We start from the raw sequence: 23,642 nt of genomic DNA, 5'->3' as shown, positions 1-23,642 counted from the left end.
TAAGTCATACATAGCACAAGTCCCCTCCGGTACTTGAGGTAACAGCAGTCGCATCTTTTCACCTGCGCAGCTCGATCTCTCAGTGGCGAGGGAGTAACGCGTGGGAGGCTCACGCTGCCCCCGACACTTCCTGATTCTACTGCGCAGGCGCACCAACCGACCTGTAGGAGTCGCTGTCCACAACGCCCGATCCCCACCCATCAGTTTCCCACCCCCTAATACGGCCAATGTGTATTAGTGCGGAACGACCAGCTAAACTGAAAGCAAATGTGGAGCGCTGGGCTCGAACAGGCGAGCCCAGCGTCTCCAGATTTCGTGGCGAGCGCCTTGCCCACTACGCCACGTAGCCGCCTTTCTGTGATGAACATTGTTGCTCAGCTGATAGAGTTGTGCCCTTCCTGATGTCCTGTCGTACAGAACTTGTTGTAAGTCGCTTTGGATAAAAGCGTTTCAGCTAAATGACTAAATGACTAAATGTAAATGTAAATACACATTGTTCAATTAATAAACTGTATGCCTCACTGTCACTGTTGTGTGGAAGAGACTGGGATCATTCTTTTGCGCAACAAGGCGACATCAGGCTCGACTTAAAACATTACTTTCCTAACTTAGTGAAACTAAATGTAACAAGTTAACACATAGATAATAAATGTACTGAATTGTTATTTCTTATTTTATTTCTTATTATATTATATTAAAAAAATATACATGTTTTAATCCGATATATATATATTTTTTTACTGATACCAGATGCAGCTATTTTAGTGATATCTGGGGCCGATATCCGATATCAATATCGGATCGGTGTATCCCCAGTTCAAAACCTTTATTTAAACTGGAACAGCCTCCCCGTCCAGCTGAGGGCACCACAGAGCCTGGACTCTGTTAAAGCAGCCTCCCCCTGGTCCAGCTGAGGGCACCACAGAGCCTGGACTCTGTTAAAGCAGCCTCCCCCATCCAGCTGAGGGCACCCACAGAGCCTGGACTCTGTTAAAGCAGCCTCCCCCTGGTCCAGCTGAGGGCACCACAGAGCCTGGACTCTGTTAAAGCAGCCTCCCCCCATCCAGCTGAGGGCACCACAGAGCCTGGACTCTGTTAAAGCAGCCCTCCCCCGTCCAGCTGAGGGCACCACAGAGCCTGGACTCTGTTAAAACAGGCCTGAAAACCTGTCTGTTTCAAAAGGCCTTTGATTGCTAGCTTTTTCTTGTGATTTTAATTTTTTTTCTGTTGTTTTTACTTTTCTGTTTATACTATGTTTTAACCCTGTAGTAAGTCTTACACCCATATGTCTGCACTTTATGCATCGCGTTCATTTAGTCAATTCTCTCTACTCTGTCTATATGTATTTTATGCCAATTTTATGCAAATTTTATGTCTATTTTATGTCCATTTATTACTACATTGTCTACATTACTGCTGTGAAGCACTTTGGGCTGGAATCTTTTTATGAAAGTTGCTGTAAAAATAAAGTTTATTATTGTTATTATTACTATTGTTGTTGTTTATTATTATTACTATTATTGGTATTGTTATTTTCATTATTGTTATCATATTATTATTACTATTGTTGTTATTATTATTATTATTATTATTATTATTATTATTATTATTATTATTATTATTATTATTATTATTATTATGATTATGATTATTGCTATTATTATTGTTTTTATTTCTATTATTTCTATTATTATTATTATTATTATTATTATTATTATTATTATTATTATTATTATTATTATTATTATTATTATTGTACTTGATTTCAGGGGCGATTGTGACAATAAGATGTGTTTCTCCTGGTGGTGGCCCTGAATGCACCTCATCGGTCCTCTCCTTGTCTCCCCCCAGGGAGGAGAGGGGTGGTCGGGGATAAAGGAGGTCCGGGGGGTCAACGTCCAGGGACCCCTGGGGATCAAGGGCTTCGCAGGTACCGTTACCCCCGGCAACCAGCCGCTGGCTTCAGGAACACGCCTGACAGCGCACGGCTAATGAGGATCGCAGGGTTCGCACAAGGTCCTTGAAGTGCTTAACCCTTTCACTACCACACTACAGACGGTTATCCCTTTACTACCACACTACAGACGGTTAACCCTTTACTATCACACTACAGAAGGTTAACCGTCTGTAGTGTGATAGTAAAGGGTTAACCTTCTGTAGTGTGGTAGTGAAAGGGTTGCTGTGTGGCAGTGAAAGGGTTAACCTTATGTAGTGTCGCAGTGAAAGGGTTAACCATTTGGTAGTGCGGCAGTGAAAGGGTTAAAAGTGCTTGATTTTTTTTTACCAAAAAAAGGCGAGGCCTGGAATTCCTTGAAAATAGCCAATTTCTTTAACAAGGTGCTTAAAAAGTCCTTGAAATTCAAATCAACCATTCGCATTGAATGTGTTGTTCATCCATGATAACAATTTTCTGAATCAAGAAATATTTGTTTTTTTTTATTTAAAGTGTAACTAATTGTCGGAAATCTTTTTTTTTAAGGCATAAATATTGGATCTGATTGGGTTTTTTTTTTTTTTTTAAACACATTTAAAGGTGAATTGTAGGGGAGCTCCAGTAGCTCACCATGTACCTCGACGCGAAAGCCTCGAAAAGCGATAAACGCTAAAAATGAAGCTTAAAAAAAAAAGTGAATTGTATCCTTTTAAATGCCCTTTTAAAATGAAAAAGAGTGCTTGGAAAAGTACTTGAAAGTCCTTGAATTTCAATTTTGCAATGTCTGTGGGAACCTTGGGATTGCTATGAAGTACTTAAAGTGCAGGTAAACACATCCTAAAAGGCGAGTGAACATACAGGAATTAGGGGGAAAAAGCATATAAAATCACACAGCATATAAAATCATAACAAAGAGACAACAAGACGAGGCAAAAAGCAAGGGTAACAAATCAATTAAAACACGTACAACTTGATTGACAAAGGTTGGAGATCAAGGATTTAAACTCTGCAACAGAGGGGAGAATCTCAAGCTTTAAGGACTGTTGGAGTTCATTCCATGAGCTAGAGGGGCATCATATCAAAATGCAGATTTACCCTGTTCAGAGCAAACTGGACCTTAAGGACCAGCCAGTCACTAGAACGGGTTCCATAGGTTCCAACTAATTCCATTCAATAATGATGTAGTATAAGGAGGTAGCTTACCAATAATGATGTAGTATAAGGAGGTAGCTTACCAATAATGATGTAGTATAAGGAGGTAGCTTACCAATAATGATGTAGTATAAGGAGGTAGCTTACCAATAATGATGTAGTATAAGCAGGTAGCTTACCAATAATGATGTAGTATAAGGAGGTAGCTTACCAATAATGATGTAGTATAAGGAGGTAGCTCACCAATAATGATGTAGTATAAGGAGGTAGCTTACCAATAATGATGTAGTATAAGGAGGTAGCTTACCAATAATGATGTAGTATAAGGAGGTAGCTTACCAATAATGATGTAGTATAAGGAGCTAGCTTACCAATAATGATGTAGTATAAGGAGGTAGCTTACCAATAATGATGTAGTATAAGGAGGTAGTTTACCAATAATGATGTAGTATAAGGAGGTAGTTTACCAATAATGATGTAGTATAAGGAGGTAGTTTACCAATAATGATGTAGTATAAGGAGGTAGCTTACCAATAATGATGTAGTATAAGGAGGTAGCTTACCAATAATGATGTAGTATAAGGAGGTAGCTTACCAATAATGATGTAGTATAAGGAGGTAGCTTACCAATAATGATGTAGTATAAGGAGGTAGCTTACCAATAATGATGTAGTATAAGGAGGTAGCTTACCAATAATGATGTAGTATAAGGAGGTAGCTTACCTATAATGATGTAGTATAAGGAGGTAGCTTACCAATAATGATGTAGTATAAGGAGGTAGCTTACCAATAATGATGTAGTATAAGGAGGTCGTTTACCAATAATGATGTAGTATAAGGAGGTTGTTTACCAATAATGATGTAGTATAAGGAGGTTGTTTACCAATAATGATGTAGTATAAAGAGGTAGCTTACCAATAATGATGTAGTATAAGGAGGTAGCTTACCAATAATGATGTAGTATAAGGAGGTAGCTTACCAATAATGATGTAGTATAAGGAGGTAGCTTACCAATAATGATGTAGTATAAGGAGGTAGCTTACCAATAATGATGTAGTATAAGGAGGTAGCTTACCAATAATGATGTAGTATAAGGAGGTAGCTTACCAATAATGATGTAGTATAAGGAGGTAGCTTACCAATAATGATGTAGTATAAGGAGGTAGCTTACCAATAATGATGTAGTATAAGGAGGTAGCTTACCAATAATGATGTAGTATAAGGAGGTAGCTTACCAATAATGATGTAGTATAAGGGCCTTAAAGATGTACAAACACCAGTGTTTGTTGCACAACCAACCTTCTCATAAAGGACACAGTGAGTGTCATATCTATTATTAGATGATTGCCATTGCTACGGTCAGAGGACACACACTTTGCTCTTTGAGTTGCTCTCTGACCGCAATTACTATGAAACTAACTGAGGTTCACAGAGGAGATTAGCACATAATAAATACTTGTCTCTTGGCGCGTGTGTGTGTGTGTGCGTGTGCGTGCGCGTGCGTGTGTGTGTGTGTGCGTGTGCGTGTGCATGTGTGTGTGTGCGTGTGCGTGTGCGTGTGTGTGTGTGTGTGTGTGTGTGTGTGTGTGTGTGTGTGTGTGTGTGTGTGTGTGTGTGTGTGCAGGTCCTCTGGGTGAGTCCAAACTGGGAGACCCGGGCCCCAGGGGGGAGGATGGTAAATCGGGCCCCGATGGGGTCACTGGGTCCGCGGGCCAGCCGGGAGAGGTGGGGCCTCCTGGTGTCTGTGACAGCAGTGGTGGCTGCCAACGGGTTCCACAGCAAACAGGTACGCAAGGCGCTGAGGGGACGTGTGATGGAGGAAGAGGAGGGGGGTGAGAGAGGGGGGGGGGAAGAGGAGGGGGGTGAGAGAGGGGGGGGAGAGGAGGAGGGGGGTGAGAGAGGGGGGGGGAGAGGAGGGGGGTGAGAGACAGAGAGGTGGAGGAAGAGGAGGGGGGTGAGAGACAGAGGGGGGGGGGGAGAGAGGGGGGTGAGAGACAGAGAGGGGGGGGAGAGGTGGAGGAAGAGGAGGAGGGTGAGAGAGGGGGGGGGAGAGGAGGGGGGTGAGAGACAGAGAGGTGGAGGAAGAGGAGGGGGGTGAGAGAGGGGGGGGAGAGGAGGGGGGTGAGAGACAGAGAGGGGGGGAGAGAGGGGGCGAGAGAGGTGGAGGAAGAGGAGGGGGGAGAGAGACAGAGAGATGGAGGAAGAGGAGGGGGGAGAGAGGGGGCGAGAGAGGTGGAGGAAGAGGAGGGGGGAGAGAGACAGAGAGATGGAGGAAGAGGAGGGGGGAGAGAGACAGAGAGGTGGAGGAAGAGGAGGGGGGGTGAGAGACAGAGGGGGGGGGAGAGGGGGGGAGAGAGATGGAGGAAGAGGAGGGGGGAGAGAGACAGAGAGGTGGAGGAAGAGGGGGGGGGAAGAGGAGGGGGGTGAGAGACAGAGGGGGGGGGGAGAGGGGGGGGAGAGAGGTGGAGGAAGAGGAGGGGGGAGAGAGACAGAGAGGTGGAGGAAGAGGAGGGGGGTGAGAGACAGAGGGGGGAGAGAGAGGGGGAAGAGAGGTGGAGGAAGAGGAGGGGGTGAGAGACAGAGAGATGGAGGAAGAGGAGGGGGGGAGAGAGAGAGAGGTGGCGGTAGAGATGAGAGAAAAGTATCATTTCCATCTCAAACGCCGCCCTCTTTTCTTGGTCCTCCAATCACAACTGATCCTCCAATCACAACTGATCCTCCAATCACAACTGAGCCTCCAATCACAACTGATCCTCCAATCACAACTGAGCCTCCAATCACAACTGATCCTCCAATCACAACTGATCCTCCAATCACAACTGAGCCTCCAATCACAACTGAGCCTCCAATCACAACTGAGCCTCCAATCACAACCGTTTGCAAAGTTTGTCTGAGTGAAGCAACAGCCATGATTGGAGGATCAAGAAAGAGGGCGACGCTTGAGATTGGTAAATTTCCTCACGGGGCCGACACATTTCTTTGTTTGTCCGGGGGAAGCAACAGTTGTGATTGGAGGATCAAGAGAAGAGGGCGGGGTTTGAGATGGGTCACTTGCTCTACACAGCGATGGATGTACAATAAGAACATACTGTAGAGACGATAATGGATTCGGCCAGAGACCCTTTTGCTGCACGGACACAGGGCTGGAAACATAATTGTGGAGAGATATAGGTCTGGCAATGTGAGACTATGCTAATGCTGCAATAATGCACGTGGAATATGTGACGGTCATTGCATATACATATTTATGAATGTATGAACTTCTCAGCATCTCTTTAGACAGGAGTAGTGTATGACTATTTTCCCATTTGTTTTATTCTTAATTATATTGTTTACACTGTTTATCTTTCTCCGGTTTTTATATTCAGAGTTAATTATATTGTTTACACTGTTTATTCTTCACTCATATCTTTATATTCAGAGTTAATTGTATTGCCTATATTTATGTCTGTCTACTATTTCCCTGCCCATACCTGTACCCCCCCCCCCCCCCCCTCCCCTATGCTGCTATGATGCCTGAATTTCCCCAAGGGGATCAATAAAGGAATATCTTATCTTGTCTTATCTTCTCTTATCTTACAATAACTTACAATAACAATGACACTGGCAAAGATTCTGCACTGGGACTGACCTGGAACGCTGCACTTTACTTTACACTTTATACACTTTATATATATATATTTATTGAAATTATTAATCCTTCACTGCACTGTCTTTGTCCTGTGTCTGTTGTTGCTGTTGTTATGTGGGAAAAAAATATTTATGAAAAAATGCATACACTGTAATTGCCGAAAAACAATCACCAATGTGTTTACACACATATGGCTTATTAAAGGAATCTGAATCTGAATCTGAATCTTATCTTTTATTTTCCCCTCAACCAGATGACCTTTATTATGGAGGATACCAGCCCTGAGTTCTTGACGAGACACAGGTTGTCGCACAGTGACCCCATCTGAAGAGGCCGTGGATAGACTTGAGATGGGGGCCAGCCAGAGAGAGAGAGAAAAGCACCACAGAAGAAGACTGGCGTGTTGAATTTCAGTGACTGTGTGTGTGTGTGGACCCCGACACGCTCCACCGTATAATATGAGAGAAGAAGACGTCGACGGGAAGGAACACGCCGAATCTCCCTGCTCCAATGTTTTACTCGTTCACATAAAGAAACTGCTGAACAATTAACATTATATAGAATGTCTAGTAGTAGTGTAATAAACATTCTAACATAGAGTCATATTTTGATAGACTTGTCAGTGTCTGAACAATACTGAGGGACATTGCCGGTGTCGCACTGAAAAACGTTTGTATGTTACTGACTTTTGTGTTTTTTGTATTCATGCACTGCAACATGTATCACATGCCAAGTATAGAATAGATCGCTGTGTTTTTACTTTCAAAGATACCTTCCTGTCTATTTTGTTGCTCTTCAGTTCTAACCTTAACTGCCTCAAGAACAATGAAAAAGTCCACAATGTAAAAAAAAATAATAATAATAATAATATTTGTTTCACGACGATACTGTGAGAATGTCTGTAGTTATATGTGTATGATAATTTGTATATTGTTTATTGTAATAGCTTACTGTATACCTACAGTTATATCCTGTGTGATATATTTTGTATGTATTTTCATTTGTAATCCATGTTTACATTTTCCTTTTTCCTTGGGTTTAGGTGGCACGCATTACATCGTGTAAATCTTAAGTGTGTGTGTGTGTGTGTGTGTGTGCGCGTGCAAGCGTGTGTGTGTGCAAGCGTGCGTGTGTGTGCGAGCGAGCGTGTGTGTGCGTGTGTGTAAATCAGAGCAAGCTCTTGTTGTAAACCCTATGAGATATTTGTATTGTGTCAGTAAAATGACTTAATATACATTGGAGTAATCGCTTCTTTTTAATCAAGAGTAGCCTATGCGTTGGTTTAATTATTTTGTGATTTACGAAGTTATTTCAGTTAAATGTGTTATTTATTTGCGAATTCAGCTCTCTGACGGCAGAACCCAGAAAAGTGTTTAACAGCCGTGCATATTTGTGGAGAGCACCGGCTTCCGGTTTGTATTCCAACACGACAATCAGCTCCATCAAGTTAGCCTTTATTAGTGCAAGATATTGTTTCCGGTTTTGCCGCAGACTTTTAAAATAAATGTCCTATTGAATAGAATCAATTAATCAAATCAACCATTTATAAAATATAAAACACTACTTTTTAATAATATTTATTTTGAAAGACACTATTCCACTCAATACTGTAGGAAGGTCTACTGAACACTGATGATAAATCTAGCTGGTACAAGAAATTATTTATAAACTTATCTACATTCATGTTTACATTTATATTATTTAGAAGATGCTTTTCTATAAAGCAACCAAATACAACAGTAGAATAAATCAACATTTGTGATAATAATTTAATCTAGCATATTTAGTTAGTTAAAGGTGCTATAGTTGAAATTTGTATGTAGAGTGATCTAGTGGCGACATCTAGTGGCTGATTGTAATCTATATCACCTTTAATTATACACTATTATGTGATGGTACGGTAATCAAATTAAAATACATTGTCAATAGCACATAGAAGATTAGCTGGAAACAAAGTATTTATGATTATACCTGCAAAACCATGAAATATGACAGGCTAATATAAAAGTTTATGAAAATGTGTCGACTAGCAATGGTAACTTTGACCATGTGGGCGTATTAGATTAAATTAAAATGTATTGTCATTATACAGGACGACGAGTACAGTGCAACGAAAATAAACAATGTACAGGTGATTAAACTGGGTATAGAATATATAAATTAGTACTACTGAGTAATAATGCTAATCAGATGTATGTACAGAGTTGTAGTATTAATATGTATAGTGATACAGGTATAAAGACACTATGGTAGTAAGTCATACTGGCCAGCAGCGTAACTAGTAAGAGAGTAGGTAATGGATATGTACAGATATATATAGTATCTATCAGTATCTTTACAGATATGTAACAAGAGTTATATGCAGGAGGTATGTACAGAGACAGATGTGGATAGATAGATATATACAGTGTGTATATATATATTTATGAAATGCAACATTAGTTTTCCTGGAAATGGTAAATACATTTTTACAAGAAATGCATTATCTATGGATAGAGAACAACTAATTGTTTTTAGCTAAAGCCCAAGTGTATACCTTTTTTTAAATTCCGTACATCCGCCTGAATAAACAGACTTTGTTACAATAGTGGATCATATTTAGATTTGTTGTGGCCATATTCCACATGGCCAAAATATATGCAATAGATATATTCCAACGCGTCCAAAATATAAACGTTTTGTCATAAACGTTTTGTCATAAATTATCGTCGATAATCCAATGTACAGTTACCCCCCACGGTGGGAGCCGTGTGTGTATTGAGCTGTACTGTATTGTACCCATTCTGCAATCTGTTAATAAAATGTTCAATCAATCCAATATATAAATGTTTTGTCATAAAGAAACGCACGCTTTTATTTTGAAAAGGGAATAAGCCGGAAGTGTATCTGCTATTCGCGCTAGCTTCACAGAAGTTTGTTGTTGCTGCTGCCGCTGCGATGGCGAGTAGAAACCCCTCACAGCAAAGCCGTGGAGAAGATGGGGATAAATACTCCGTGTTGTTACCTACCTACAACGAACGCGAGAATCTACCTTTGATTGTTTGGCTATTGGTGAAATATTTCGGCGAAAGGTGAGTTGTTTGTAGGTGATTGGCGACAGGACAGGAGCCAGTGATGAGCTGTCATTACAGTGACGTCAGATGGACACTGGCTCATCATCAGCCTATTAGTGACGTCAGATCTCTGTTGCAAGCCTACATGCCAATTGTGTCTTTATTAATTAATCCCCCTGGGGAACTTCAAGTTCATTATGAATTGAAAATGGGGGGACCCTGATGTAAACAAGACGAAAGTCTTTCTCTGGTCTGCATCCCCTTAACAGTTGTGTGTATTGAGCCGTACTGTATTCAATCAATCAATCAATCAATCAATCAATCAATCAATCAATCAATCAAAGTGACATAGCAGCGTAGATGTACAGGTAGGATAGGTAGTAATAATAACAGAACATAGAACAAAGTGCAATAAGTAGTAGGGGGGCAATGATGATAGTGATAACAGTATAGTGAACAGACAGTAGTGAGTGGCAGGGTTGAATCAGACCGTAGTAATAGTGATCAGTGATGATGGTATATATATTACTATACATGGTCCAAACCATCGTTACACACTGACCCAGAGTCTGTGTGCACTGTTTATGAGAGAGAGAGAGAGAGAGAGAGAGAGAGAGAGAGAGAGAGAGAGAGAGAGAGAGAGAGAGAGGGGGGGAGAGAGGAGGGGGAGAGAGAGAGAGAGAGAGAGAGAGAGAGAGAGAGAGAGTGGGGGGAGAGAGGAAGGGGAGAGAGAGAGAGAGAGAGGGGGGGGAGAGAGAGGGGGAGAGAGAGAGAGAGGGGGGGGGGAGAGAGGGGGAGAGAGGGAGAGGGGAGAGAGAGATAAAAATGTTTGCAGATAAAAATGTAATAACATAAAAATGCCACTAAAAATAAATACATACAAAGATAAACCTATCATACAAGAGAGCGAGAGACAGAGACAGAGAGAGATATGCATAACCAATAACAAGCTTTTTATGGTGTCATTTTTATGGTGTCATTTTTATTGTTGTTGTCGTTGTTGTTTTTGACAGTGGATTTGACTATGAGGTCATAGTCATTGATGACGGAAGCCCAGATGGTACCCTGGAGGTGGCAGAGCAATTACAGAAGATTTATGGAGACGACAAGATTGTAAGTCAAGATGAGAGCAACGCAGATCCTGAACAAATCCATATCGACTTAGAGACGAGGCCAAACGAGTGAGACGCACAGAGAAGATACAGTAGATAGATAGATGGATGGATAGATGGATAGACAGACAGACAGACAGACAGACAGACAGACAGACAGACAGACAGACAGACAGACAGACAGACAGACAGACAGACAGACAGACAGACAGACAGACAGACAGACAGACAGACAGACAGACAGACAGACAGACAGACAGACAGACAGACAGACAGACAGACAGACAGACAGACAGACAGACAGACAGACAGACAGACAGACAGACAGACAGACAGACAGACAGACAGACAGACAGACAGACAGACAGACAGACAGACAGACAGACAGACAGACAGACAGACAGACAGACAGACAGACAGACAGACAGACAGACAGACAGACAGACAGACAGACAGACAGACAGACAGACAGACAGACAGACAGACAGACAGACAGACAGACAGACAGACAGACAGACAGACAGACAGACAGACAGACAGACAGACAGACAGACAGACAGACAGACAGACAGACAGACAGACAGACAGACAGACAGACAGACAGACAGACAGACAGACAGACAGACAGACAGACAGACAGACAGACAGACAGACAGACAGACAGACAGACAGACAGACAGACAGACAGACAGACAGACAGACAGACAGACAGACAGACAGACAGACAGACAGACAGACAGACAGACAGACAGACAGACAGACAGACAGACAGACAGACAGACAGACAGACAGACAGACAGACAGACAGACAGACAGACAGACAGACAGACAGACAGACAGACAGACAGACAGACAGACAGACAGACAGACAGACAGACAGACAGACAGACAGACAGACAGACAGACAGACAGACAGACAGACAGACAGACAGACAGACAGACAGACAGACAGACAGACAGACAGACAGACAGACAGACAGACAGACAGACAGACAGACAGACAGACAGACAGACAGACAGACAGACAGACAGACAGACAGACAGACAGACAGACAGACAGACAGACAGACAGACAGACAGACAGACAGACAGACAGACAGACAGACAGACAGACAGACAGACAGACAGACAGACAGACAGACAGACAGACAGACAGACAGACAGACAGACAGATAGATAGATAGATAGATAGATCTTTTTATTTGTCCACTTTCTTGGAAATGTGTCTTTGGCTTCACCGTGGTTATGATCAACAACACAGTGTACAAACACCAGACAAAAGACATTGGCCCAAAACAGCCCAATACATTGACAGAATAAAAACAACACAAACACAGACAGGGCTTCAGCCTTCAGGTACCTTGATTGATTGATTGATTGATTGATTGATTGATTGATTGATTGATTGATTGATTGAAAACTTTATTAACAGATTGCAGAATGGGTACAGTACAGTACGGCTCAATACACACAATTGTTAAGGGGATGCAGACCAGAGAAAGACTTTCGTCTTGTTTACATCAGGGTCCCCCATTTTCAATTCAGCGTAACATATATGACATACATGACATACAGATAGACAGTACTGCTACATCTATACATTTATGACATACCAGATTTGCAAATACAGTACTGTTTGTGATACGAAAAGAGTCCATAAAAGAGAGTATATACATTTGACGTAGAAACTGTACAACTGTACCTAATCATGATTCAAATGAAAAGCTATGAATTCATCAGAGAGCAATGGCATGTGGGATGAAGGACTTCTTAAATATGTTTTCTTGGGGCTATAGGGGAACTCAATAGCGCCTTCCAGATTGTCAAACTCACCATGAAGGGAATGCAAAGGATCAGACGATATTTGCAGAGCCATGTCCCTATTCTGGAGTACAACTCGGACAATTGTTTTTGTTGTTTCCCTTTTTTCATTGAATTTCATTTAATTTATTTGTTAAGAGGGACAAGCACATTGATGAACATTCAATTCACCAAACCAATTATAGCAGCTAGAGGCTAGTTTCCAGAGGCAGTCCTCCTGCCAGGAGGCTTCTATACTTTAAGCAAGTGGCTTGTCCTTCCGCGTTCCCGTTTTGCGCTCTGATTGGCCACGTACGCTTCTGGTCATGTCATGTGACATGTGCGCCAATCGTGGGATGGCAAGTTTTTGGACGGTTAAGCTTAGGCGCTCTTTCGAAGTTGGTTAAGGTTAGAGTTTGTCTTAGAGCAGGGCGATAGAACACCAGCCCTGATTCCAAACTCTAACCTTAACCAACTGCGAAAGAGTCGCCTAAGCTTAACCGGTGATAAACTAGGCGTTAGGTCGTTTGCAGGCTGTTAGACCCGGAAATAGGCGCAACAACCTTGACCTCTGACCCACACACCTGTTTTTACACCTGTTTTTACACCTGTTTTATACACCTGTTTTATACACCTGCTTTTATCTAATCACTCTCCTATTAATATTGATGGATATGATTTAATTGAATTTTATCATGTGCTTATTTTTAATTCATGATGCAGACATAACGTGTAATAACTGAATGAGAACTGTCAATGTCTGTATACTGTGTGAGCTGCGAGATACCCTGAATTTCCCCAAGGGGATTAATAAAGTATCTATCTATCTATCTAGAACTTGCCGTCCCACGATTGGCGCACATGTCACATGACCAGAAACGCGCGTGGCCAATCAGAGCGCAAAACGGGAACGCGGAAGGACAAGCCACTTGCTTAAAGTATAGACGCTGCCAGGAGGCAAAGGCTGCTCCTAGTGGATCAAAAGGTTAGACACATATAAAAATTATCTGGGAAAATATACATATACATCTGGGAAAATATAAACATGGAACATAGAAGACAGCCTCACATGGTTTAACTTTAAGGTTAAAGGACCATTAACTTTACTTGTAATGTTAACGATCTTTGACAGTTTGTTCTTATTCTTCTTAAAAAAAACGAGGCAAAACCTTTTTATTCCCAAATGTATCTGACGATGACAATGTTCAAATCATAGTATGCCACCAGGGGATTCTCGGTTTCCTGTATTTCATAACCTAGTAGCTTATTATCTCCCCTCCTTTACACGTACAGTGAGTCATCTACAGTGTGAAGGAGGAGACCACGGCAGAGATGGAACAGCATCAATAATGTTTCTCAGGCACATTTGCAAACTTGACCTCATAAAAGGAATAAAACACTCAAGAAAACAATTGTGTGAGGAGAGTGGAAACGTGTGTAACATAGTTAGACCCACGATGCACAAGTATGTATCAAGAGTAGGGATGTTCGATATTGGCTTTTTTACCGATATCCGATATACCGATATTGTCCAAGGTAATTAACATTACATAGCTCTTGTCGTGGAATTAACACAACATTATGCATACTTTTGACAATAAATAAAATAAGAATTTGTTCTTACTCTCTTGCCTGGGTAAATAAAGGTTAAATAAAAAAAATTCAATAATTTTTTTTAAACCGATACCGATAATTTCCGATATTACATTTGAATGCCAATAATACCGGACATCCCTAATCAAGAGGTTCTATAAACGCAAGACCTAATAGTGGTCTCGTATAGTCGATCACGTCTCTGTGTCAAGGCTACCTATAACCTATAACCTTCTTTGAGGAAAAAGTGGAGAACATCCGCAGCTCCTTCTCCCAACCCCCACCCATTCCAAATGCTGAATCGAGAACCTCATCCTTCACTCTGTCATCTTTCTCTCCCATTACAGAAGCCGAGACCCTGACACTGGTAACGTCGAACCGTCCGACTACATGCCAGCTGGACCGGCTACCTTCCCCACTCCTCCAGTCCATAGCACCAGACATCCTCCCATTCCTAACTGCAACCATCAACTCCTCACTCAACTCGGGGGTGGTCCCCACCTCCCTAAAACAAGCCAGAGTCACGCCCCTCATAAAAAAACCATCCCTGAACCCTACCGTCATAGGCAACTACCGTCCTGTCTCTCTTCTCTCCTTCCTTTCTAAAACACTTGAACGTGCTGTATCCAACCAACTTACTGCTTATCTCTTACAGAATGAACTCCTAGACCCTAATCAGTCAGGCTTCAGGACTGGTCACTCCACAGAGACAGCCCTCATTGCGGTCACAGAGGCACTTCACTTAGCAAAAGCGAAAGGCCTCTCCTCTGTCCTGATTCTCCTAGATCTATCTGCAGCCTTCGACACAGTCAACCACCAGATCCTCCTCGCGGCCCTCGCAGGAATGGGAGTGACTGGCTCTGCGCTGACATGGTTGTCATCATACCTCAATGACCGCTCCTACCAAGTGTCATGGAGAGGGACCCTGTCGGCCACCCGCCCCCTGCGGACGGGTGTCCCCCAGGGCTCGGTTTTAGGACCCCTTCTCTTCTCCCTCTACACTAAATCACTGGGTAACATTATCACGTCTCATGGCTTCTCCTACCACTGTTATGCCGACGATACTCAACTCTTCCTCTCCTTCCCTCCCTCAGATATCCACGTCTCTGAGCGGATCTCGGCCTGTCTGTCCGACATCTCCGCCTGGATGACGACCAACCACCTCAAACTGAACCTAAGCAAAACAGAATTGCTCCACCTGCCGGCCAAATCCTCCCCCCTGACCGACCTTTCCATCACAGTCGAGAATGCAGCTGTGACCGCGTCCCCGACCGCCAAGAACCTTGGTGTTGTCCTCGACGACCAGTTGAACTTCTCTGCTCACATCGCAGCGACAACCAGAACCTGCCGATTCCTCCTGAGCAACGTCAGAAGGATACGCCCCTTCCTGACAAAAGAAGCCACCCAACTCCTCGTCCAATCAACAGTCATCTCCCGCCTCGACTACTGCAACGCACTGCTCGCTGGCCTCCCGGCCACTGCCACTAAGCCTCTTCAACTCATTCAGAACGCAGCGGCCCGCCTGATCTCAAACCTACCGAAGTCGGCCCATGTCACCCCACTTCTTAGGGACCTGCACTGGCTCCCCATTGCTGCACGAATCCGCTTCAAGGCCCTCGACCTAGCATACCGTGCGGCAAAGGGAACTGCTCCCGCCTACCTCCGGTCAATGGTCTCTAACTACACACCCTCAAGACCCCTACGCTCTGCATCTTCTGGCCGCCTCAGACCTACTCCTATCCAAGCTCCGGGAGGGTCATCAAAGAGAAGTCGCCTATTCTCAGTCCTTGCCCCACAATGGTGGAATGAACTACCCACCCCAGTTAGGACAGCCGAAACACGTCCAATCTTTCGCCGTCGACTAAAGACGCACTTCTTCAACCATTATCTGAATTAAAAAAAAAAAAAAAAATCTAACCCTAACTAACCATACTGTCATGCACTTGTCCTAATAAACTAACCTACACTGTAGCACTCAACACTTTGATGAACATTGTTACTCAGCTGATAGAGTTGTGCTCTTCCTGATGGCTTGTCGTACAGAACTTGTAAGTCGCTTTGGATAAAAGCGTCAGCTAAATGACTAAATGTAAATGTAAATGTATAACAAAGAGAAGTCCAATGAGGAGAGTGACTGGGATGAATACTTAAGATCCGCCAGAGTTTGCTCTGAACAGGCTAAATCTGCATTTCGCTACGATGCCCTTCTAGCTCATGTCATGAACTCCAACAGTCCCCTTGAGATTCTCCCCCCTGTTGCAGAGTTTAAAACCTTGATCTCCAACCTATGTCAATCAAGTTGTACATGTTTTAATTCATTTGTTATCCTTACTTTTGCCTATAGTCTTGTCATCTTATGCATTTATATGCTGTGTGATATTATGCCTTTCTTTAGCTTATTCCTGTGTACAGTACGTACACTCGACTTGACTGTAAATGAGGGAAACCTCCGTTGCCTTTCGAGTTTAAATAAAGGTTTGAAATCCAATTGATCGACCCAGTGTAGTTCTATTAAAACAAATGTTACATGTGAAAGTAACTCTCTGTGTCCCTCTCTCTCTCTCTCTCTCTCTCTCTCTCTCTCTCTCTCTCTCTCTCTCTCTCCTAATTCTGTCTTTCAGGTTCTTCGACCAAGAGAGAAGAAACTGGGACTAGGTCAGTGTGATTACAGAGTGAAAAGCAGACTTGATAACAAACCAGAACTAGAGAAGTAATAGGACTTCCTGAGATTGGAAAACAGATGACATCTGTATTTGATTTGAGGGACGCGCCGCCAATACCACGTTTTTTATCGGCGATGCCGATTCCGAGTACTGACTTTTCAAATATCGTCCAATAACGAGTACCGATCTGATACGTGTTGCATTAGTGTTTTTAGTTCTCTGCATGTGGGTCATGGTGGTCAGTGAGGGAGCTAGGGTGGAAGGGTGTGGTTCTGGGACGCTGGAATCAAGCCTTTCAGAGGTGTCGTGTGTGTACAGACAGAGGATAGTATTTAAAGGTACACACACGTGTACAGACAGAGGATAGTATTTAAAGGTACACACACGTGTACAGACAGAGGATAGTATTTAAAGGTACACACACGTGTACAGACAGCGTGAATACTTTCCCTAAGCCAGTTGTACTTTTCGCGATCTGATTGGCCACTGACGTTTCTGGTCGCGTGACATGTGCGGCAATCGTGGGACGGCAAGTTCTGCCACCGGTTAAGCTTAGGCACTCTTTCGAAGTTGGTTAAAGGGGAACTCCAACATTTTGGGAAATTAGCTTATTTAACATCTTCCCTGGAGTTAGACAAGAAGATACATACCTTTTTTGTCTCTGTGCGTGCATTTTAGCTTTGGGAATAGACGCTCTGTTAGCATAGCTTAGCTTCATCACTGGAAGTGAGGCAGGACAGTAGCCTTACAGTGCCTTACAGTGTATTGCAAGGTCTGACATTGACCAAATTTGATATGCATGACCTTGGTGGGCTCTAGGTCAACTCCTGAAAAGGGGGTCAATGTCAGACCTTGCAATCAAAAGTTAGGGGCGCACTGAAATTATGGCAAGGGTTATTAGCCCCCTAACTTTTGATTGCAAAGTCTGACATTGACCCCCTTTTCAGGAGTTGACCTAGAGCCCACCAAGGTCATGCATATCAAGTTTGGTCAATGTCGGATCTTGCAATACACTGTAAGGCACTGTAAGGCTACTGTCCTGCCTCACTTCCAGTGATGAAGCTAAGCTATGCTAACGGAGCGTCTATTCCCAAAGCTAAAATGCACGCACAGAGACAAAAAAGGTATGTATCTTCTTGTCTAACTCCAGGGAAGATGTTAAATAAGCTAATTTCCCAAAATGTTGGAGTTCCCCTTTTGGTTAGAGTTTGTCTTAGAGCAGGCCGATAGAACACCAGCCCTGATTCCAAACTCTAACCTTAACCAACTTCGAAAGAGCTTAACCAGTGATAAACTAGGCGTTAGGTAGTTTGCAGGCTGTTAGACCCGGAAATAGGAGCAGAACTTGCCGTCCCACGATTGGCGCACATGTCACATGACCAGAAACGTCAGTGGCCAATCAGATCGCGCAAAAGTACAACTGGCTTAGGGAAAGTATTCACGCGTACAGACAGAGGATAGTATTTAAAGGTATACACACGTGTACAGACAGAGGATAGTATTTAAAGGTATACACACGTGTACAGACAGAGGATAGTATTTAAAGGTATACACACGTGTACAGACAGGATAGTATTTAAAGGTATACACACGTGTACAGACAGGATAGTATTTAAAGGTATACACACGTGTACAGACAGGATAGTATTTAAAGGTATACACACGTGTACAGAGGTTAGTATTTAAAGGTATACACACGTGTACAGACAGAGGATAGTATTTAAAGGTATACACACGTGTACAGACAGAGGATATTATTTAAAGGTATACACACGTGTACAGAGGTTAGTATTTAAAGGTATACACACGTGTACAGAGGTTAGTATTTAAAGGTATACACACGTGTACAGAGGATAGTATTTAAAGGTATACACACGTGTACAGACAGAGGATAGTATTTAAAGGTATACACACGTGTACAGACAGAGGATAGTATTTAAAGGTATACACACGTGTACAGAGGTTAGTATTTAAAGGTATACACACGTGTACAGAGGATAGTATTTAAAGGTATACACACGTGTACAGAGGTTAGTATTTAAAGGTATACACACACATATGTTCGTATTTAAAGGTATACACACGTGTACAGACAGAGGATATTATTTAAAGGTATACACACACATGTACATATGTTTGTATTTAAAGGTATACACACGTGTACAGACAGGTTCATATTTAAAGGTATACACATGTGCACAGACAGAGGATAGTATTTAAAGGTATACACACGTGTACAGACAGGATAGTATTTAAAGGTATACACACGTGTACAGACAGGATAGTATTTAAAGGTATACACACGTGTACAGAGGTTAGTATTTAAAGGTATACACACGTGTACAGACAGAGGATAGTATTTAAAGGTATACACACGTGTACAGACAGAGGATATTATTTAAAGGTATACACACGTGTACAGAGGTTAGTATTTAAAGGTATACACACGTGTACAAAGGTTAGTATTTAAAGGTATACACACGTGTACAGAGGATAGTATTTAAAGGTATACACACGTGTACAGACAGAGGATAGTATTTAAAGGTATACACACGTGTACAGACAGAGGATAGTATTTAAAGGTATACACACGTGTACAGACAGAGGATAGTATTTAAAGGTATACACACGTGTACAGAGGTTAGTATTTAAAGGTATACACACGTGTACAGAGGATAGTATTTAAAGGTATACACACGTGTACAGAGGTTAGTATTTAAAGGTATACACACACATATGTTCGTATTTAAAGGTATACACACGTGTACAGACAGAGGATATTATTTAAAGGTATACACACACATGTACATATGTTTGTATTTAAAGGTATACACACGTGTACAGACAGGTTAATATTTAAAGGTATACACATGTGCACAGACAGAGGATAGTATTTAAAGGTATACACACATGCACATACAGAGTACAGTATTTAAAGGGAGGGTATACACCCGTGTACAGGGGGTAGTATTTAAAGGGAAGGTACACACACACACACACACACACACACACTCACACACACACACACACACACACACACACACACACACACACACACACACACACACACACACGCACGTGTGCAGACAAGAGGCATTCAGCCAAACCGCAGCTGACCTGCCCGGTGGTGAAGTAATGGCATCGCGTCCTCCTCGTCCTCCTCCTCGTCAGCAGGAGACACACCGTCCTCTTCATCGCCGCTGATGAGCCTTTGTTTCCTACACCAGGCACTGCCTACATCCACGGCATGAAGCACGCCACGGGCAACTTCATCATCATCATGGATGCCGACCTGTCTCATCACGTGAGTGGAGCCTCGGTGTGTGTTTGTGTGTGTGTGCGCGCGCGTGTGTGTGTGTGTGTGCGCGCGCGCGCGCGTTTCTACCTGAGGTGAGCTTTCATCTGGCCTCGAACCCACAACAGCCCTGTGCTTATCATGCCAACAGTGTGTCATGGACGGCTGCAATATTAATCAGAATATCTTCGGCCGTGTTCAGCTCTGTTGCATAATATATAACGAACGTGTTACATAATACAACATGTAGGGTCTCCCTTAACACAATGTTGGCCGTCGACTAAAGACTCACTTCTTCAACCATTATCTGAAATGATAATAAAAAAAAATAAAAATCTAACCCTGACTAACCTTACTGTCATGCACTTGTCCTAATAAACTAACCTACACTGTAACACGCAACACTTTGATAAACATTAAACATTGTTACTCAGCTGATAGAGTTGTACCCTTCTTGCTGTCTTGTCGTACAGAACTTGTAAGTCGCTTTGGATAAAAGCGTTTCAGCTAAATGACTAAATGTAAATGTAAATGTGTTATAGTGCCCCCGGAGGAGAGTCCCGTTTAACTTAAAGTCATCAAGGCCGTCGGGCTGACTTTAAACACTTAGATATATTCACTCACTTGAGACACTTTTTAAACATTACACCATATTTATTTGATCTATTTATTCCTACAAATTTGCACTACCTCTTCTGCCTAATTTTAGCATTTTTTTTTGTTTTTTATTACTTTTCTGCATTTTGAAAAAAATTGTTTTGTATATTTTTATTTTGTATAGTGTTTGGTCTTTACTTTTTACAAACTAGTTTTGGACTTTTGCACATTCTCAGGAGGGTCATACAGAACCAAGCATTTCACTGTAACTATAATATAATACCTTATACTGCTCTACTGTAGCTGAGAACGTGATTTCTGTGGTCAGAATTTCGATGTACGAGCAGGACATTGTTTTTGTTTTCTATTGTATTCTATTTGATGGTTGTTTCTCTCTTTGCTTGCAGCCTAAATTCATCCCTGAATTCATCGAGTAAGTCCTCCTCTAAACCTCAGTTTGCTGTCTTGTGTTTTAACGTACTAATGTTTTGACTCACTTTGTGCCGTATTGATGAATGAATATACCGAGGTCTGGATCTGTGAAATACAACGACTATATGATTTAAGTCGTCCTCGGATTCTCTGTGCTTTTTGTGACCGAGCCCAGCAAGTAAGTCTCTGTCGGTAATTTTTTCAGATTCTTTTTTTACAGATTATGAAAGTACAGAAAATATTTGAACAAGATATGCTTATTTGAATCTAGTTAAACCTAGAGTCTCAGAGAGCAGAGAGAAAACAGAGAAAATCCTATCTTAAAGTTTGGCTGCATTTTTAACACCTTGGTAGTCAGGTACAAGGTGTTTTAAACAAAGGTTTTTACTATTTAGAGATACTGTAACTGTTAGCGAATATGAGAATATGAAAAAAAAAATAGAAAAAAAAAATGAAAGAAAACATTTCATTCATTTTCTCGCCCATCTGACTTCCAGACATGAGTCTCTTACCACTGGGCCCGGTCACATTGGTATTGACGGTACCGACTGATTCTGTGTACAGTACTGTATGTATTAAGTGTGTGCATCTGATGCTGGTCCACGTACTGAGGGGAGGGAGTAGTGATGCACCGATGTGAAAATTGTGGCCGATACCGATAACCGATATTAATATTGCTGTTCTGGCCGATACCGATATTTACCGATGTCGATATCTCTGTATAGAAAACACTTTTCTAACGCCAAAACGCATAATTATTTTACTTTTGTAACTTATTTTCAGAAATGACTGATATTTTGAAACTATTTAAGGCAAAAACATTTTAAAAAAAATTAAAAATTAAAAAAATGTTTGCCCAAATCGGCCCTATCTTGATATCGGACCGATACCGATGTGTAAAAAAACGGCCATATCGGCCGATATTATATCGGCGGCCGATATATCGTGCGTCACTAGGAGGGAGGTCAAGCGTTCTGCCGGAATGTAATCAAACGGGAGCTCCGCTCTCACAGTATCGACTCCTTACGACGTCTTCGAGCCACATCCCTCACACAAAAAAAGCGCCAAAGTCCCGGACGATACTTTCAACCGGTAGAACAAACCACCACTCGGGACTGTTAGCCGACCCCTGTGTGCGCGTTTGGCACAATGGCGTTTGTCGGTTGATGATTTGTTGGGAGAAATGCCTTGTCCAAATTGGCGTCAGCGTTTTTAATTGAAACCGCTGCTCCCCTTAAATAGGGGCCAACAACGACGAGGTGTTTGCATCCAAAACGTTGCCCCAAGTCTCGACTACAACCGTGTGAAAGCTGATAATTTTTTTTCCCGCTTGGGACTTTTGAGTTTTTAACAAAAAGGCGATGGGTGCGCCGCCGTCACCTATTAGGATTCAATTCGATAAAGGCCAAAGCTGGGCGAGCGCGCTCTCGCTCTCTGCTAGTTACAATCCTCTCTGAGCTTAAAAAGGCAGTTTTCCCATGATCAATTATAATAATGGATTATAGCAGGTCAAGTGATTAAAAGAAGTTGCTGTAACAATTTTTTTTTTTTTTTTTTTTTTGTATGTTTTAGACCATCTCACAGAGGTGGAATATGCTATTTAGATAAATATTGGTTCTGGAAAAAAAAAATTATTGTGTGATGGCAGAAAGACGTTTTACCTACTGTCTGAGAGGCTGAGGGGTGCGTTTGTTTTGCTCATCAGGAAGCAGAGGGAGGGGGACTACGACGTGGTGTCTGGAACTCGATACAGGGGAAACGGGGGCGTGTACGGCTGGGACCTGCGCAGGAAGGTCATCAGGTGAACCCTTCCTTCCTTCCCTCTCCCACTCTCCTGTCTTCCATTAAATCCCGTTTTTGCGATAAATGAGATTGAGGTTGAAGGTTTACTCTGTCTGCATCCGTGTCTTTGTGACTCTCTCTCTCTCTCTCTCTCTCTGTCACTCTTACTTATTTATCTCTCGCCCTTCTTTCTCTCTCTCTCTCTCTCTCACTCCTTTCTCTCTTACTTCTTTCTTCTCTCTCTCTCTCTCTCTCTCTCTCTCTCTCTCTCTCTCTCTCTCTCTCTCTCTCTCTCTCTCTCTCTCTCTGTCACTCTTACTTATTTATCTCTCGCCCTTCTTTCTCTCTCTCTCTCTCTCTCTCACTCCTTTCTCTCTTACTTCTTTCTCTCTCTCTCTCTCTCTCTCTCTCTCTCTCTCTCTCTCTCTCTCTCTCTCTCTCTCTCTCTCTCTCTCTCTCTCTCTCTCTCACTCTTACTTATTTTCTTTCTCTCTCACTCTTATTTTTCTCATTCTCTCTCTTCTCATTATCTCTCTCACTCTCACTTTTACTTTCTCTCTTTATCACTTATTTTTCTCTCTTCTTTATCTCTCTCACTC

The 23,642-nt window shown here is 42.3% G+C and overlaps 2 protein-coding genes across 2 annotated transcripts in view; both read left to right on the top strand.

The window, feature by feature from the left end:
* The window catches only part of LOC311227596 (collagen alpha-1(XX) chain-like), a 107,563-nt gene extending 99,623 nt beyond the window's left edge, over nucleotides 1-7,940 (top strand). The window contains 5 exon segments of the mRNA XM_084313316.1: nucleotides 911-989; nucleotides 1,852-1,886; nucleotides 1,888-1,930; nucleotides 4,710-4,871; nucleotides 6,970-7,940. Of these exon segments, the coding sequence (XP_084169442.1) occupies nucleotides 911-989; nucleotides 1,852-1,886; nucleotides 1,888-1,930; nucleotides 4,710-4,871; nucleotides 6,970-7,001 (351 nt within the window). The 3' untranslated portion in view covers nucleotides 7,002-7,940.
* A 1,694-nt stretch (nucleotides 7,941-9,634) lies between these two features.
* Nucleotides 9,635-23,642, top strand: part of dpm1 (dolichyl-phosphate mannosyltransferase subunit 1, catalytic) — a 28,662-nt gene continuing 14,654 nt past the window's right edge. The window contains exons 1-6 of the mRNA XM_084313315.1: nucleotides 9,635-9,787; nucleotides 10,783-10,882; nucleotides 16,896-16,929; nucleotides 20,165-20,241; nucleotides 21,237-21,262; nucleotides 22,967-23,062. Of these exons, the coding sequence (XP_084169441.1) occupies nucleotides 9,654-9,787; nucleotides 10,783-10,882; nucleotides 16,896-16,929; nucleotides 20,165-20,241; nucleotides 21,237-21,262; nucleotides 22,967-23,062 (467 nt within the window). The 5' untranslated portion in view covers nucleotides 9,635-9,653. The remainder of the gene's footprint in view (nucleotides 9,788-10,782; nucleotides 10,883-16,895; nucleotides 16,930-20,164; nucleotides 20,242-21,236; nucleotides 21,263-22,966; nucleotides 23,063-23,642) is intronic.

The sequence above is a fragment of the Notolepis coatsorum genome (genome assembly GCF_963971535.1).
Source record: "Notolepis coatsorum genome assembly, chromosome: 4".
Taxonomy (NCBI): Eukaryota; Metazoa; Chordata; class Actinopteri; order Aulopiformes; family Paralepididae; genus Notolepis; species Notolepis coatsorum.
This window is presented reverse-complemented; position numbering and strand designations above follow the sequence as displayed.